Below are 19234 nucleotides of genomic sequence, written 5' to 3'. Positions count from 1 at the left end.
TTAGAATTGAATCGACTTGGGACCCATTAACTTTTCCTATTTATGGCATAATCAATGCCCGTGCCAAATTTCAAGTTTCTATGTGAGAAAATTACATTCCGTACGTAAAATTTGGACGCTAATTCTTTGGCGCATAGAATTGAATAATGGAGTTGGGACCCATTAACTTTTCCTATTTATGACATAATCAATGCTCATGCCAAATTTCAAGTTTCTATGACATTGGGAAGCGAGAAAATTAGATTCCGTACGTAAAATTTGGACGCTAATTCTTTGGCGCTTACAATTGAATAATCGAGTTGGGACCCATTACGTTTTCCTATTTATGACATAATCAATGCTCGTGCCAAATTTCATGTTTTTACGACATCGGGAAGTGAGAGAATTTGTGGCAATTATGGAAATCGAGCGATCTACGTGGGGGGGCGTAACTGTCGACAACGCTCGCACGCGCGCCATTTATCGTAGCATAAATGTACTATGCCTATAATCTTCCCAGGAGTGTACTCAACAACTTCCCAAAGTTTCATGGCGATCGGATGAATGGTGTAGTAGCGCATAAAGGACAGACAGGCAGACAAACAGACACGCACGCAGACAGACACACACGCATACATTCAATTTTATATATATATATATATATATATATATATATAGATGTGTATATTGATATTACATGCATTTAGATAAGACTGTTCATTTCTAATTTTTTGAATATGAGGATAGCTAGCTATCACAGTACCATACAGAAGTATACTATAACTGCATGTTATGTTATGTTTCTAACACTGCGCACAACAGAGCTCCGATGTCTGAGGCTGTTCTGCATATGTATACGACACTATGCAGGACAGTTGCTTCCCCTTCACATTGTGTAAATAAAGAGGGACAAAAGGTTAATCTGCTCCACTTAACCCTTTCATGTGTAGAGATACAGGTTAGCTGGTCTTACCAGGGCTCCTATGATGATGGAGGTACATATGGGAAATTTGGCTTTAGGGATTTACCTCTTTTCACTATATTAATACTGGTAGTGGAGACGGAATCTGTCAGCTGGAACATGCTGTCCAAACTGCAACGCAGAAGGGTTGTTGATCCAGGGATTCGGGGGAAAGCAATAGGTTGAAGTGTTCTACCCCTTCAGCTCTTGCAATTGAGAAGCCAAAACACTTATAATTGCCAACCCTCCAGACAGTGTATCCCTTTGAAGGGTCTTCAATTTAATTCTAGCAGATTTCTCGTTCCATAATAAACTCCCAAGCTTGATAAAGGCCTATTGTAGGCCGAAACGTAGCTTGTCTACTATTTTAAAGATGACCATGGAGGAATAAAGGCTATATTTTACATTTACTCCTGTTTATGCTGCCACTGCTATTTTATTGTTATTGGACTATATTGGGCCTCTAGGCTCTGGCCCATTTTTTGTGGCTTGCATTTCTTCCACCTCACTCTAAGGCTTTATTCCCACGAGCGTATATCGGCCGTCATTTTCATGTTGCTAAACTCCCTCCCACCTCCCTTCTCTGGTCACTGTTATTGGCTCCCATAGGAGCCCATGCAGTGGCCAACGTATTCCGGCCCAAAAGATAGTTTCAGGATTAACTTTTGGGTCCAACGTAAAAACACCTGGCGATACATTGGCAGGCTGGGCGCTTTTATGTCACGGGAATACTGCATCAGACTGAATCCAATGCATCAGATCACAGTGTATATCGGCCGACTGTGAAAAGGGCAGGCCAATATATGCTCATGGAAAAGAGGCCTAAAGAGGAATTCTGTGAGCTCTGCTTTGTACCTTTTCCCTAATGACATCCTGATAGTTATACTTCTGTAGGCTAATCTATATAAAATGACCACCTTTATAGCATCTCACACTACAGACACTGAGGACAAACCAATATTAATCCGAAAAAAATTCCAGTAGAGCCTCCTCTGTTCTAGCATTATCATTAATCAAAAGGGAATTAACCTGCAAACTGTATCCAAACCAAATCCTCCACTGTTCATAATCAACAACAAATAGAGCGGAGATTGATCAGACAGTTTGTGGTGGATATTCCACTCTACAAACATGTGGAAGAGCTCTATTCTAGATAGTGTATAATGTGAACTGGAATAATAATAAGATTGCTGTATATATGGATTTGTCAACCTCCACAGATCACATAAACAGAATTCCATTAACCTCTTAAAACTCATGGACATACAGTTACATCCTGGGTTTGTATGGAGGGGGATCAGAAGCCGATTCCGCCCCATAGAATGCGGGTGCCGGCTGTTTCTCATAGCTGGTAGTCGTGATCAGTGCTCACGCTCATCTCATGACTGTTCAGCCTTCAAATGCCACCATCAATTCTTCAAATGGTTTTTAAATGCCGGGATTGGAGTTTGAGTTTCTCGACCTCCCCTGCAATGAGATTGTGTGGTGCCGTTTGATTGCCATGTCAGCTTGGGGGGGCCTTCTGAAAGCCCTTAGTGCGGTCATTGCCAGTTGCTTATCAAGCCATGCCTGTGTTATAATTTAATACTACGGTATCACATCATACTGCAGGAGTAATTAAACAACTGCAAGTTCAAGTCCCCTGTGGGGACTAAAGCAAATCAGTTTGAAAATATTTTACTTTTTTTTTTAATAATCAAATCAAATGTTTAACCCCTTCCCCCCCCCCCTTTCCATAATTATAAAAAAATAACTTATTTAAAAAATGTAGTACAGCAAAAGAAAAACAATATAAATTTTGTATCGTCAGAATTGACCCATACAATAGTCATTTTTGCTGCAGCGTGCATGTTGTAGAAACAAGACCCCCCCCCCCCCCCCCCCGCCAAAGATTAGGTTTTTTTAAATTTCACTCCACTTTGCAAAGACAAGCCCTCAGTCAGCTATGTTGATACATAAATAAGAGTTATGATTTGTTTCTTCCTCCCCACTTAAAAAAAAAAAAGTTCAATGTAAAATAGGGCATAGTCCCTAAGGCTGTCTTCACACTTGCGAGAAAATGCAGAATTATGAAACTCATGCTTTTCGATGACTTCATTCCCACTCGTGATATCTCCTGCTCTGCGATGTTGCGAGACTTGAAATTGCAGATTTTAACCATAAACAACATTTTTGTGGATAAGCTTTTTAAGGTGCAAATTTCATCAGTGCCCTGTTTGATTGTTCTTTATTACAACATTCTTAGATTAAAAGATTTGTGAGAGAAGCCTTTAGACGTAATTCCATACTGAGGCTCAGGTCCTAGTCTTGGGATCCAAATTTAGTTCAGGCTAAACTAGCTCAGCTGCCTTTTGAACCAATTGATTAGGTGTTTGTCAAAATGTTATACGTTTTTTTTGATTGTTAAAACCTCAGGCGGGTGGGTGAACTAGTGCCCCTTTCATCCTCTCCTCTTTACACATATCTTAGATGAGAGGGTGGTGCATTGCTAAGACCTCTGTTATTGGCTGCAGTTACAGCCAGACTGCAGCTTGTAAACAGAGCATTACCAGTATACCTGGCGCTAGTGCCATGGAGATCTATTTTAATATTTTTTTTTTTGCATTGACAGTGGTTAAAAATAAAAATCCACGAGAGTGTTGAGGAAAGTAGAAAATTGAAATAGATCACATATGTTAAAAAAAATAAAAAATTATTTTATTTTTTTTGGAGATCTAGTAGTCTTGCTACAACAAACCATAGCTCAGGGTCTCCCCACAGTTGGTTCTGTTAACTGTACCGAGATGTAGTCTCATGGTGTTGTCACAAGCTCATAGAAAACTGATTATGGAACAACTCCCTCTTGCCTACTTTCTTTTTGCATGTGTTCTGGTTATATAGATTCGAGAATGTTTAACCAACTACAAATTACAGCAACTAGAATAATCTCTAATTGTTGAAGATGTGGCTTAAAGTTGAAAAAATGCCTTATTCTGGTGTGCATAATTTCGTATAGCATCCAAAATTGGGCAACAATTGTTCTACACAGTATGCAGGCATTGATGAGTAGTATATTAGAGGAGTAAACGTTCCTTCTAAAACCGTACAACCGGTTTTTGCATTAATTTGTTTTGTTGAGTATGCAAAAAGCTGTTGCTTTGGGAAGGAACTAATAAAAAGGAAGAACTCTGCATGCCAATATGCAATTCAGACAATATCTGTATTATTAAATTGGCAATCCAGAATAGTAACATTTTGGTCCACATACGAATGGGGGGTGGGTGGGGTGGGGGTAGCATGGTCAGCTCTGTTAAATTCCCTTCCCCTCACCGCCCCTTGACAGCTGCCGGCAAGGGGAGGGCGCAGGAGCTTAGCAGAGCTAGTGTGCTAAGCTCCCTCCACACCCTATGGGAGCTGCCGGCAAGGGGCAGGACTTAAGCAACACGAGCCCCTGCTAAACTTCCTCTCACCGCCCTTCTCTGGTACAACACTCCTATTGTTTTTAATGGGACCACTCACAGAGGTGCAAACGGCCAGTCGATCACAGCCATTCAATGACTAGCTATGATTGGCTGAGCCAGCGTTCTATGCACCAATCAGAGCAATCTCTTGCTGGAGGCGGGCTTTACAATCACCACCACCAGCAAGAGATGCTTTGTTGGCGTTGACAACTGCACAGAAGCCTACAAGAACGCCGGAGAGCAGTGGGAGGGACCTGGACGGCACCTGCTAGGCGAGTATTTTTTTTTTCAGCATCCTTGCAAAATGCATGCCAATGCAGGTGACACTGCAGTAAACACAGCATTGAAAAATGCACTTCTGCAAATGCCTGTGTGAGGAAGGCCTAATGCAATAAAGAAAATACTGTGTGTATATACACACACCCCCACAGGAGCTTGGACATATCTTTTTATTACAGTGTTTACCAATCAGTAGAAATGACAATTTTAACCCTTTCCAGTCCAATGTCGGGACATCATTTTCCTCTATAGCTCCGATGTCGGGAGAGGTTCAACATGCTGTTTCTGCATTGCTGCTTCCCCCACACTGCTGCTGGAGGCCACCTGGCACAGTTACATAACTTGGTGAGCTGGAAACAGCACTGATCAGTACTGGATTCTTCATTTACTGAATGCCATATGTTCTTTCTCCCCTCCTCTGCTGCTGCATATTGTCCGGCAATAGAGCAGGGGAGAAAGCATGTGGGTGCATTCATTAAATGAAGAATCCAGCACTGCTCCCTGTTTCCAGCTCACTAACTCACATAAGTGTGTTGGGTGGCCTCTGGCAGCAGAGTGGGTGAGGGGGCACATGGAGGTATTCACTAAATGAAGAATCCAGTGTTGGGTTCTTTATTTACTGAATGCAACCATGTGCTTTCTTCACCCGCTGTATTGCTGGAGGATACACAGCAGCAGAGCAGGGGAGAAAGAACATTTGGCATGCAGTAAGTGAAGAAACCAGCACTAATCACTGCTGTTTCCAGCTCACTAACTTACATAAGTGTGTCAGGTGGCCTTTGGCAGCAGCAGAGTCAAGGAAGAGGCGGCACATGGGGGCATTTAGTAAATGAAGAATCCGGCACTGATCAGTGCTGGGTTCTTCATTTACTGAATGCCAGATGTTCTTTCTTCCCTGCTCTGCTGCCAGAGCCTACATGATACTTACCTGTAATCCTGTAATAGCGCTGAGCAGCCAGTAGATGTTGCTATCTACTTGGCTAAATTCCCGCCCACCGGTGAGGAAAACTGACAGGAATGGCAGCGATGAATAAAATGACATATGAAGAGAATATACGATTAAGGTATTCTGAGGTGGATTAGTGAGGACAGTGACTGTGAAAAAGACTTTAGTGATGAAGGTGAGCATGAAGAAGACACTATTCCAGCATACAGTGATATTAGATCCAGTGAATCTGAAGACTCTAGTTATGATGAAGAAAGCGACAATAATACGCAACCTGTTACAGATAACTGAAAGATTTATTGTGATGATGGCGATCTTATAAAGTTCTCATATTCCATTACACAACAGGGCTTTACCCTTCCTTAAAGTTCTCGGCCAAAAACAGAACTTGAATATTTCCAGCTGTTTTTCATAGATGAAATTTTTGACAAAATAGTAACTGCGACAGGTGACTCCACTAACAAAATACTCAGTGTGGCACTCCTAGAAGACTGTTTCACTAGAAGAAATGAAGGCATTTTGTGGCAGTATACTGAATATGGCTCTGAATTTGAAAGCACAATTGGTTGACTATTTTACTGCGGAATAGCTGGACAAAACCCCATTTTTCAAGGATGGTTTCTCTCAGCGCTGTTTTTTTTCCCAGGTATTTTGGATGCTCCATTTAGTTTCTCCTGTCACGGCTCAAGGGGGAATGTGTACACGAGGCAGTAAGGTGAAAAATCTTAGTGAGTATATTGACAGTAAATGCAGAAATTTTTATGTACTGGGAACAAATGTGGCAATAGCCGAGAGCACAAAGTTTCAAAGGAAGAATTCAATTCAAGTACTACAATCCAAAGAAGCCTACAATGTAGGGCCCATGAATTTTTTTGTCTATATGATTCAGAAAATGGCTGTGTTTTCTCATGTTCACTAGTATGGCAAAACGACAATGAAAAGCCTTATTTGCCCTGATTTACCATTGTCTTGCATTGTTATTAACATGGCACAAGTTTTGCAAGGCCAAACCAGTGGTTCAGGCTACCACATATACACTGATAGGTTCTATACAAGCCCTCAGCTTGCGTGGGAATTGCATAAAATGAAAATGCACATTACTGGAACGGCAATGGCCTCTCAGAAGGATTTTCCAAGTGACCTGAAAAAGAAAAAAACTTCAGGAATATCACTTCTGCACCTATCAAAGCAATTTAAAAAATGATGTGCCTCTCATTCCATGAGAGGAGGCTAGTGACAATGCTTAGCACATTCTTTGGCCCTCAAACGCAATTAATCACTGGTTATTGGAAAAAACAGCCTGTCCAGTTTGCAAAACCAACAGTTATTTTAGAATATACAAAGGTTTATGGGAGGAGTGGACAGAGCTGATCAGTACTGCAGAGGTTATGTATTTACAAGAAGGTCCTACAAATGGTGGAAAATTATTCTTCTGGCTGCTGGAAGTTGGGGTTGTGAACAGCTACATCCTATACTCATTGGATAAAAAGGAGAACGGAAAAAAATGCGGACACATCTTCCTTACAGGAGAAATCTCAACATTCAGCTTGTGGGCAATGCGAGGAATAGAAATTCGAGAAAGACGGGGAAGACAGTCATCATCGGACCTTGAGGAACGACTAAATGGAAAGATTCACTTTATAATGCAAAACAAAAACAAACAAACAAAGGATTGTATAGTCTGCAGCAGAAGAGAGGAGAAAGGAGAGAGACCACTTTCTACTGTGAAACATGTACTAAGAAGCCTGGACTTCATCCTACAATTTGCTTCAAAAAGTATCACACTCTAAAAAATGTATGTCAAAATAAATAAAAACATTTTAATTTATCTAAAATTGCTAGTAAAATCATTACGTTAATTCATTTGTATGGTTTTCTATGTTCTAAGTAATCCACCAACCTTTTTCAGACACAAAATAGGTGGCGAAAAAATTGGATTGGAAAAGGTTAATAACTGGATCAGCAGGATTATTGCAATACCAAGTTTGTAGAAATTTTTTACCACTTTTGCACAATAAGAGCGCATTCAGACGATCGTATATCGGCTGGGTTTTCACGCCCAGCCGATATACGTCGTGTCTCTCTGCAGGGAGAGGAGGCTGGAAGAGCCGGGAGCAGTGCACTGAGCTCCCGCCTCCTCTCCACCCCCTCTCTGCCCCTCGCCACTGTTTGCAATGGGAGGGGCAGAGCTACGCCAGGGAACTCAGCTCCGCACCCACCCCCTCCCATTGCAAATAGCGTCGAGGGGCGGAGAGGAGGCGGGAACTCAGTGCACTGCTCCCGGCTCATCCAGCTTCCTCCCCCTGCAGAGAGGGACGACATATATCGACTGGGCGTGAAAACCCAGCCGATATACGATCGTCTGAATGCACCCTAACAAACACATTTTTAAAGGAAAAACAATAGAATCTGCATCAACGCATTCTGAGACCCATAACATTTTTATTATTCTGACAGCAAGGCTGTATGAGGTCTTGCTTTTTTGCTGAAAGAGTTGTAGTTTTTACTGGTACCATTTTGTGACCGTTGATTGCTTTTTATTACGTTTTTTGGGAACCAAAAAAGGAAAAAGAAAATGGCAATTCTGCATTACTTTTTAAAAATTATTTTTACGATGTTCACCATGCAATCTAAATGAAAAAAATATCTTCATTGTGTTGGTCGCAATGAAACATGGTAACACCAAACGTGTTGATTTTTAGTATTTTATCCATGAAAAAGGATTTTTGAGGGGGAAAAAAAGTTCAAACTCAATTAAACTTCATAGAATTTTTTTTTCTTTTAAAACACAATTCTTTTAGTCCCTTGAGGAGAATTGAAGATGCGATCGTTCATTTGCTAGGATAGTACACAGAATTACTTATGTAGTGCATTCTACGAGAGGTTGAGTTACATGGCAGACACAGAGGTCTCTGTCAGACTTCCAGCTGCTATGGGAACTCAATTGTACCGTGAGTTCCTGCCCCCTTTCATCTTCTTGCATCATGCAGGACCTATTGATTGTGGCATATGAGTGGTTAAACTGCCAGGATCTAAAGGTTTGCCGTTCCCGGCTGTTAGAATGAAGCCACCACTTTAAAAAGATGAATTTGCAAGTTAAGGCTGCCTGTCCACGGTTGTTTTTGCATTGCATTGCTATGGAAAGCACAGCGCCCCTGTCCACGAGTGGAGAATCGCAGCATGCTGCGAACTGCCGCAATTCTCTGCGGTGAGCCTGTCAGATATGCTCACCGTGGAGATCCGTCAGCTGGCTGCTGCTCCCTGGCGGTGGTGATACTGCAACGCCCGTGGACAGGCAGCCTTAGAGTACATTAGTGAGATCAGTGAAAAGGCATATTGGCTGTCACTAAGGGGTTAGGATACGAAGGTCAGTCAATCTGGAAAATGTAAGAACTTTGAAGCTATCCTCAAGTGCAGTGATGAAAACCAGCAAGTGGTATGATAAAGCTAGCTCTCATGAGGACCGCCCCGGGAAAAGAAGACCAAGAGTTACTTCTGTTGCAGAGGAGGAGTTCATTAAAGTGAAATCCTGGCACACTTCCTGTCTGTGCATCACACATCTTTTAGTGTGCTGTCCAAATGTAGGAACAGGCAGCATACTGACATGTACTATTTGTCATCCTTGACAAGGAGACAAATAGTGGAGCAGATTTATCAAAACGGTCTGAAAGAAAAATGGTCTTTGTTGGCTATACCAACCAATCACAGTGCAGCTAACATTTTATCAGACCAGTTTACGAAATTTAAGTTGAGCTCTGAATGGGCAAGATGGCTTTTCTTTTAGACAATTTTAATAAATAAGGTCCACTGTTTAAAACCACTATGCTCACTGATTTAGGTTCAAATAAGGGACATTGCTGAAGTCACTCAGAATTCCCGAAAAACAATAGTTTTTTTTCTAAAACACAGAACCCCTTTAGGCAAAACCACTTCATATAACATGACGCAGCCTCAAGTTTGAATTCTTCTAAAACTTAAAAATATAATTTTTTATACAAAAATAGAAAGTAAATTCAGAAAAGTAGAGTAACGATTTATGTAAATCAGAAAACTATTGCACATTCTGTATCATTTGTAATGAAGTATCTAGCAGTTCTTTTTATTTCGCTCTTTTCCTTTAATTTCAAAAGTTGCGGATACTTTGGATGCTGCGTGAATGGTTGCACTTTTTATTTTATGTTGAATGGAAGACGACACGCAGTCTGCTTGATCCTCCCATTCTTTCATTTCCTCTTCTCTAATAATGATTGCCTTTCCAAGTGACTGCCCAACAAGGCGACAGACATCCTGCGCTTTGCGTCGCGCATTACTTACTGCATTGAGACACACTTGCCGCCTGGAATATAAAAATTACAGCTATAAGTTAACAGCATGTCCTTTTCTACTAGTAGTATCAAGCAACTAAGAGATTACAGTTCTAAGTACATATGTAGTCATTGAGGCTTTAATTTAAATACCTTAATTTTTCCATGTTCTCAGAGGTGTGATAAAAGTGGGGTGAAGAAATACAAACTGAGCTGTCTAGTTTTTCAACGATCATATTGCAAATGTCCTGCAGCTTTTCAAACTGCTCAAAAACTACACACACCTAAAATAAAAGAACAAACGTTATAGACTATATGTAACAAATAACGGGAATACTGAATATATAAATCTAAGCCACACAAGCAGCATTCACAATAGGTTTGAAACATCAGCGATCCTAAACAATTGCTCTTACTAAGATCTATTCCCACTTTTGGAAAGAAAAATCTAGGTAAGCAGATTCCCTAAAGATATGATTTTGACGCACAAAATGAGCAATTAAAAGTTAAACTACAAAATACATATCACATATATATCATATTTGTGCAGGTATGTCTCCATCAGTCTCACAGACAATAAAAGGAGTAGCAATGAGGAGACAGGGTGACTTGGAGTCCTGTGGTCAGTTGGGGTCCCACCTCTCCTGTGGACAGGTGAGAAATGTACTTTGTGGGGAAACCCCTTTAACTCATTAACGACCACTGATATGCCTTTAGACGGCCTGCAGCTGGACGACATGTATGAAGGGAGATCGCACGGCGATCTCTCAACATACATCTTGGCTGCCAGCTGTTTCTTACAGCTGACACCTGGCGGCAACAGCTCCGATAAGCCACATGGCTCATCGAAGCGGTTATCACTTTTTTGTATCAGTGAGTCCTCAAAAGTCTGATCTAGCAAAGTAACGCATTATTTACGCTCACCATGAGCGTCAGAAAAAATAAAGAATGCCAGAAATGCGCTTTTTTTGGTCACCCAGGCACCAAGAAAAAAATGCAATAAAAAGTGATCAAAAAGTCATATGTATTCCAAAATGGTACCAATGCAAACTACAAGACGTTCAGCAAAAAATGGCCTCATTCACAACAATGTTGATGGAAAAATAAAGTTATTGCGCTCAAAAGATGGCGACAGAAAATAATTTAAAAAAATTAAATATCTTTGAAAAAAAGTACAGCAAAAAAAAAAAAAATTGAAATATAACCCCTACCCCAAAAATAAGCCCTAACTACACTATGTGTAGTTAGTTATGTGTAGAAAATTTTTAAAAAAGCAAGTCACCTAGCAGGCGCCATCTGGGTCCCTCCTGCGGCAGGTTTCCCTGCCCTTGTCAGCGCCGACAGAATATATCTTGCTGGTAACAGGGTTTGAAAACACCCCCTCTAGCAGGAGATTGCTCTTATTGGTTCTCGAGCACCGCAGCTCAGCCAATTGGAGCAGCTGTCGATAAACCAATCACAGCCATTCATTAAGGCAGGAGGGACCCGGACAGCACCTGTTAGGCGGGCATAAGACATTCCCTGAAAATAAAAACCCTATGCCTCTTTTGGGGCAAAAATTTGTATAAAACAGTCTTCTTTTTGGGGAAACATGGTAGAATAAAATAGCTCTGCATGCAGCACATATTTGCCTCAAAACAATGGAAACCTAGGTGAAACCGAGTGGATCTCAAAGTAAGTATCTGTCATGTGACAGATCTGGAATTATCCCGATTTCTGATTAAAATGGAAACCACCATTTGCTAGAGTGAAGAGCCTGAACTGCATTACCCATTTATAAGCTACAGTTGTATTTCTCATGAAATTCTCCAGACAAAAGTTGTCAAATTTCAGATTGTGCGGATCATATTAAATAAGTAAATAGTTTGCTAGGCAACATACATGTTAACTGAAGAAAATACCTCTGCATGGTGGAAGCTAAAATTGAACTGCTCATACCAGAGTTTGTACTACTTATTACCTGCAAAAATAGTGTAGTTTGTAGTGTTGTCCCAGAGAAATCCAGAAATCAGACTGATCCATCACTATTCATTTAAAAGTAGATGCATTAAAACAATCATAGCTCATTTAAAAATGGAAGCCCCGATACGAATATAAAAACAGTGCTTAAAAGAGTTTTCCGTGTTGTTTCTATTGGTGACCCATCCTCAGGATAGGTCATCAATAGTTGATAAGTAGGGGTCACTGCTCAGGACCCAGGCAGATCAGCTGTTCGGGTGCCCACTGTCAGACAGCAAATGGAGCGAGATTACCTCCTGAGAGAATATCAACAGCGAGCGTCAGCTGTAACATACAGCACACTCCTGTAACAGCAGGAGTCGGAGCTACAATAGCGGTGGTCCTGGACATTTAACCCAGTCAACAGCTCCTGTAGAATCTAAATAGATAATACATGGAGGGAGCTGCTTGTGTGCCCCATCACCACCTGCAACAAGATTGCGAGGTGCCGATAAGTTGCAACGGCCTCCAGGTTTGCCAGTGTAAGGCCTAATGTCCACGTGCATGCACGGATTCCACTGCCGAATCCCACAGCGGAATCTGTGCCCGTGGCCATGGACATTAATAGACAGTTTCTTACCTCTCCGGATCCAGCGGCCGTATCTTCTTTCTTCAGCACGGTGGATGCATCCGAGAGCGCCAGTCGACGCACCTGGCGCATGCGCGGTGCTATCTTTGTTTTTAAATCTCCTGCTTTCCAGCAGCACGTCCACAGTGACAGCTGCAGGTGAGCCACAGATCGGACGGCTCACATTAACTTCAATGGAAGCTGTCCCTGCGGGATCTGCAGGAAAAATGGTGCATACTGCGATTTCTTCCTGCGCGCGCGGAAAAAAACAATTCATATCCGCATGCTTTTTACTGTCCTCCGCACACTAATGCATCCCTATGGGTGGCTTGCTTTGCGCATCCCCCGCGCAGGTTCCTCAAATCAAATCCACTCGTGGACATTGGGCCTAAAACTGGCAGGTATAACACACTGAGAAGTATTGCAACATATATATATATTATTATAAAAGAAACCTCACAGTGAAGTTGCATAGTAGTGCTTAAAAAAAGTTACATAAAAGGTTTAAAAATATAAAATGGAAAAAAAAAAAGTATACATAAAACATATACATGTGAATGGTATTGTGGCATCCACACACACGAACTGTAAAATTATCATGTTACTTTAAAGAGAAAACTGTAACAAACCAAAACAGAACCCGTTGCAAATTTGCTGTATTTTGGTCACCTTGCTTTTTCCCCAAAGAATAAGTGATCAAAAACTCTTATGTACCCCAAAATGGCAATAATGAAAACGGCAACTCATCCCATAAAATAAATAAATAAAAAACACAAGCCTTCACATGGCTTAGTTGATAGGAAAAAACACTATGGTCACAGAATACGGCAAAGTAAAAAATGTTTTCATTTAGTATATAAAAGTAGTAAAACAAAATAAATTACAAAAATCTGCCATTGCTGTAATTGCACTGACCCGCAGAATAAAGTTAACATAACCTATATGCAAATATCTGGTGTTTTACACAAGCATAATGTATCGGCCAAAATTTACCATTACAGTACAATGTATTCCCAAATCATTCATGTCAGAAATTCAAAGGCCAAAAGAAAGGAAAAACTGCCTGCTTGGCATCAATGGGTCAATGTCTTTTTAAGATACTGCTTCTTAAGGGCTTATTCTCCTGGGCGTATATCGGTCAGATCTTCACACCTGTCCGATATACGCTGCCCTTCTGATGCATTGGCTTACAATGCATCAGTGCACAGGGGCGCGCTTCTGGGGCGTGAAAGCGCTCAACTAGGCGCACTCACGCCGGCAGCTGCATAGATTCCTACGGGAGCCTATGTTAGCTGCCGGAGAAGGGAGGTGGTTGAGCAGCGTGACTGCTAAACTCCCTTCTCCTCTCCACCCCTTGCTGCTGTTTGCAATTGGTGGGGGCGGAGCTCCTGCTGGCTGCAGGGAGGGGGCAGCAGATTAGCTCCGTTCCCTCCCATTCCAAACGGACAGAGGGGAGGAGAGGTGGTGAGCCAGCGAGGGAAGGGGGAATGTCCCCCCAGGCCTCATAGCATTGCTGCCTTGGCGTACATGCGCCGGGCCCTTTGCCATTCAGGTGTTTTTTATGGTACCGTAAAATGCCTATGGCTGTGTAAATAGGCCCTAAGAGGGGGGCACAGATAATTTCACCAAAGAAGGGAGATAATATTCAGCATTCATACCTCAGCATCCATTTGATATGCATTAGTTTTTCTTTCAATTTCCTTGGAAATAGTAATGTTTTCATCCTGAGGATAAGGGGAAAAAAAACTGTCAAGTTATACAAAGACACTTTATAATACGTGTAAGTGCCCTTCCATTCTCACACGGGGAAAGCAGACGACCTCTGGAAAAATTATTTCTACAAATAACTGTTTTGAATACACTTTGGGGTGACTTATTTTACTGGTTGATCTGAAATAAGAATCATTTAATCAAGACCCCTGCTGAAATATCAAATTTACTGGATTATAAAACGGTCATGGAAAGTGTCTATAAAAGAGAAAGGCAGGGACCAAGAAAAACTGAAACTTTCTGCTGCTCCACTTTGTTTTAATCAGAGGTTATTTGCAGTGCAGCTTATTGAATGTTGTGGTCATGGAACTAGATATCGCTTTGGAGACCCAACCTGGAACCTTTCATACTTGAGCCGCACAACTGCACACACCAGACCTGAACAGCAAACAGTTCCCAATTACTACAATAGGGCCCATAGTGCCTGCAGCATGCCACCCAGAGGTTTCCCAGACAAAATACCGCAATATGGTGCACTATTACTTCTAGATAAAACTTGGTATCAGCGCCTCATTTTTTCACAAGGATTTAAAATATAGGTGAATATAAAAGCCAACTCACCTGGTGCTCAGTGGGACTCCCAGCCCTGAGACCCCACTGGCACCCGATGTCCACGATCGCCTGGTATACCACCCTGGGTTCCTGATCCGAATAACCGGAGAGTCGTCTCTGGGATGCAGCCCTCCCTCGGGCTGTTGTACAAAGTAGCCGATAAAAAGTGAAAAGTCCCCACGCTCCTGGATCCCAAGGATTAGTAATAGACTCTGCGGTCCATATAATTCTTCTTTATTCAAATATGCAACGCGTTTCGGCAAGTTAAACAATTTGCCCTTTTCAAGCATAACACACATTATTAAAGGGGTTGTCTCGCGGCAGCAAGTGGGGTTAAGCACTTCTGTATGGCCATATTAATGCACTTTGTAATATACATCGTGCATTAAATATGAGCCATACAGAAATTATTCACTTACCTTCCCTGCACTGGCGTCCCCGTCTCCATGGCTCCGTCTAACTTCAGCGGCGCAGAAGGGTCTTCTGCCTTCGGGTCTGTCCGGCAGCAGCGGCGTTCTGGCTCCGCCCCCTTCTACGCATCATCGCGTAGCTCCGCCCCGTCACGTGTGCCGATTCCTGCCTCCTGATTGGCTGGAATCGGCACATGTGACGGGGCGGAGCTACGCGATGCCGCATAGAAGGGGCGGAGCCAGAACGCCGCTCGTGCCGGACCGAGCCGAAGGCAGAAGACCCTTCTGCGCAAGCGCGTCTAATCGGGAGATTAGATGCTGAAGTTAGACAGAGCCATGGAGACGGGGACGCCAGCGCAGGGAAGGTAAGTGAATAACTTCTGTATGGCTCATATTTAATGCACAATGTATATTACAAAGCGCATTAATATGGCCATACAGAAGTGTATACCCCCACTTGCTGCCGCGAGACAACCCCTTTAATTTTATTGTATATATGAATGTGAGTAAATGTAATGTGTGTTATGCTTGAAAAGGGCAAATTGTTTAATTTCCAAAACGCGTTGCATATTTGAATAAAGAAGAATTATATGGACCGCAGAGTCTATTACTAAACCTTGGGATCCAGGAGCGCGGGGACTTTTCACTTTTTGCCGGCTACTTTGCAGTATTACTTCTGCAATTTTATGCCAGAAGCTGCAAAGACAGCCTCAGCACAGATGTGAGAGGGGCAAGAGCTATATAAGGTAAACATAAGCGAGTGTGTGTACTGTATTCTAAGTGTGCTGTTTCTTAAGTGCGTAATTTGGGATTAGTGGAATTGCTGAGTGCAACTTTCCCAATTATATTTGCTTTTTATTATTGTGTTTTGTATCAAGTCATAGTAATCTTTCAGTTTATACATTGCAGGTATATAGTTTTTTTTTCTTTTTTGGGGAGGGACGGGTTTAATTTTTAAACACTTACATTTAAAAGCACATATAGTATGTTTGCAGGTTTCAATCTCCATTGCTTTACGCAGGTTTCATGATATGCCCGCAACTTGCGAGGCCTGGTAGCCCACATTTCCCTAGGGTTGGTTTTGGGCCTTATTCTTTTTAATATATTTATTAATGACCTGGTAGAAGGATTGTGCAGTAAAATAGCAATATTTGAATATATATTATTCAAAATAGTTAACACAAGAGAAGACAAAATGTGATTGCAAAATAAATCTAGAGAAATTGAGGGGGGGGGGGGGGTTAGGCAAAAAAGTGGCAGATGAGGTTTAACACGGATAAATGTAAGGTTATGCACACGGGCAGAGAAAATACATGTCGGAATCACACGCTAAGTGGGAAACCACTGGGGAACACTGAGCTGGAATAGGACTTGGGGGTTTTAGCCAACTTTAAGCTTAACTGGAGCAACCAGTGTCAGGCAGCTGCTAAGGCAAATAGGACCATGGGGTGCACCAAAAGAGGTGTAGGGACACATGATGGGAATATTGTTCTTCCTCTTTACAAGTCACTGGTCAAACCAAACATGGAATATTGTGTACAGATTTGGGTACCAGTACTCAAAGAAGGACATATCAGAGCTTGAGCGGGTATTAAGGTGGGAGACTAAAGTAATAAATTGAATGGGCGGACTACGGCGAGGTTATCAAAATTGGGGTTATTCACTTTAGAGAAAAAGACAGCTGAGGGGCGGTTTAATAACTATGTATAAGTATATCAGGGAACAATACAGAGATCTCTCCCATCATCTGTAACAAGCGGGCGCCCTCTGCGTCTAGAGGAAAGAAGGTTTTTTCACCAACATAGAAGGGGGTTCTTTACTGTAAGAGCAGTGACACTGTGGAACTCTCTGCATGGCATGAAGATGTGGTGATGGTGAATTCGATAAGTGTACAAGAGGGGATGGCCGTCTTTCTTAAGTGATACAATATAATATGTTATAATCACTAATTACTTCACAAGGGTTGGCGATCCAGGGATTATTTTGATCACCAGACTGGGGGGGCTGCACATCGGCATATTTGCACCTGCAAAAACTACACGTGGAATATGCAGCAAATAAAACTCATTATTTAAATGGGTTCCTTCATGCAGTTTTTTTTTCCACATGCATTCTGAGCAAGAAAACGTGACATGCTGCGCAATTGGCCCTGTCTGCAGGTAATCGTGCACTGAACTGCGCAATTTTGCTTGGGTAATCCATAACACCTGGGACTAAGTAGGCTGACCCACCTAATTAAACATGACACTGCCAGGGCTGCGCCAATATGAGTGCACCAAAAAGTACAGTAAAAAGCACAGCTATGGGCGCAATACCAGCCTATCGTGCTCCTTGCACGGTGCAAATATGTCACGCAATCGTGAACATATACGTGTTTACACCTGTGCGTGGCCGCCCTGAGTCAGGAAGAAATTTTTTTTTCCCTTAAACAAGGAAAATTGGCTTCTACCTCATTGGGGTGTTTTTCCTTCCTCTGGATGAACATTGGAGGATAACGGGCAGAGCTGGACGGACAAGTGTCTTTTTTCAGCCTAAGGCCCAATGTCCACGGGTGGGTTTGATTTGCAGAATCCACACGGAAGATCCACAAATCAAGCTGCCCATAGGGAAACATCGGCGTCCACAAATGAAATAAAGCATGTGGATTTGATTTGCGGCCTTTTGGTCTGGAAAACAAATCACAGCATGCTCCGTTTCAGTGCGGTACAATGAAAACCGGCCGATCCACGGCCCGCCCGCAGTTCAATAGCGTACGGGCTGTGGATTCCGCTAGAAAGCAGGAGTTTAAAAAATAAAAAATAAATGTAATGCGTGCCGGCCGGCGCTTCCGCACGTATCCACAGACCAGGAAATAGAAGACCCAAACAGTACCCAAAAGCCCCGGACAGGTAATGCAGCGTCCTCAGCTGCAGGCACCCGTGGACATTGGGCCGAACATGCTATGTAACTTTTAGTTGCCCATAGCAACAAATCACAACACAGCTTTTATTCTGTATTCTGCACTAGTAAAATGAAAGCTGGGCTCTAATTGGTTGCTAGGGGCAACTAAGACAGTTTTTCTTTTAGACAGTTTCACAGATCTTCCCCTATGTGTTGCAGTAAATGCTGGTGAAATCTCCCTGTGTGCCACCATATGTGAACACAGCCATAGGCAATCGGCCACGGTTTGTGAAGGATCGCTGTGACATACATCAGCACAGACACATGTAGAAAATCTGCATGGGATCTGCATGGGCTCACACAAGGCATCACTAGCCAAACACACAATTACTAGCCAGAGACTGAACTAGCCCTGCATGGGGAGGCAGCCGGCCCTCTGCCAGGTGATCCTGCATACATGTAGTGGAAGCAAAGCACATACGTTTGCCATGAAAGCCTCTCACCGTGACCCCTGCCTGGCGGAGGCTCTGTTCAATGTACTCCAGCCGCCGGAGGACGCTGTTCTTCGCCTCCACAGCGCTCCCTTTACTACTTGCCACTCGTATGCACACTCGGGCCCGGTTTGGGGCCGCGCTTAGTTCAGCTGTGCCCGTCACCTGCACTTCCCGACCGCCTTTTTGCCCAATCAAAATCCCCGGCTTGTTTGCTTGCTCGTCTGCCGCAATATTCATCATATCTCCCGGCTGCAGAGACGCGAAGAGACGTGAAAGCGGCAACTGAGCGGCCATGGTTTCCTTGTCGCTATGGAAACGGGGGCGCCGTACGCAGGCGTCTGGAGCAGCACGTAATTTACGTAATGCGCAGGGCGGTTGTAAGCTGCTGGGAGCGCCGATGTGCCGGCACGTGATTGCACTGCAGTGGGAGGCGCTTTCAGGCACTATATATAGGGCTACTGAGGACTGTCTGTGCAGCTGCACTTCTCTCTAGCACTGATATCTTGATTTTTAGCTTCCCTGCACCCATTCTGGAACAAGTGATAAAACGCTGTTACCACGGGAAGACGTGAGACTAAAAGCTTTCCAAACCTGCCCTCTTAATAACAGTGCTAGAACCATGCCCCTATAAGTGCCCGCCATATGCCCGCATA

At 42.8% G+C, this 19234-nt stretch overlaps 1 protein-coding gene across 1 annotated transcript; it reads right to left on the bottom strand.

Moving 5' to 3' along the window:
• Window positions 1-8341: 8341 nt before the first annotated feature.
• Window positions 8342-18902, bottom strand: IRAK1BP1 (interleukin 1 receptor associated kinase 1 binding protein 1). Its single transcript, XM_066604859.1, has 4 exons — window positions 18591-18902; window positions 14134-14199; window positions 10063-10193; window positions 8342-9941 (listed from the first exon to the last, which is right to left on the bottom strand). The coding sequence occupies exons 1-4, from the start codon at window positions 18873-18875 to the stop codon at window positions 9692-9694; spliced, it is 732 nt and encodes a 243-aa protein (XP_066460956.1). The 5' UTR covers window positions 18876-18902; the 3' UTR covers window positions 8342-9691.
• Window positions 18903-19234: the final 332 nt, after the last annotated feature.

The sequence above is a fragment of the Eleutherodactylus coqui genome, chromosome 1 (assembly GCF_035609145.1).
Source record: "Eleutherodactylus coqui strain aEleCoq1 chromosome 1, aEleCoq1.hap1, whole genome shotgun sequence".
NCBI lineage: Eukaryota > Metazoa > Chordata > Amphibia > Anura > Eleutherodactylidae > Eleutherodactylus > Eleutherodactylus coqui.
The sequence above is the reverse complement of the archived record's forward strand: the minus strand, read 5'-3'. Positions and strand labels throughout refer to the sequence as shown.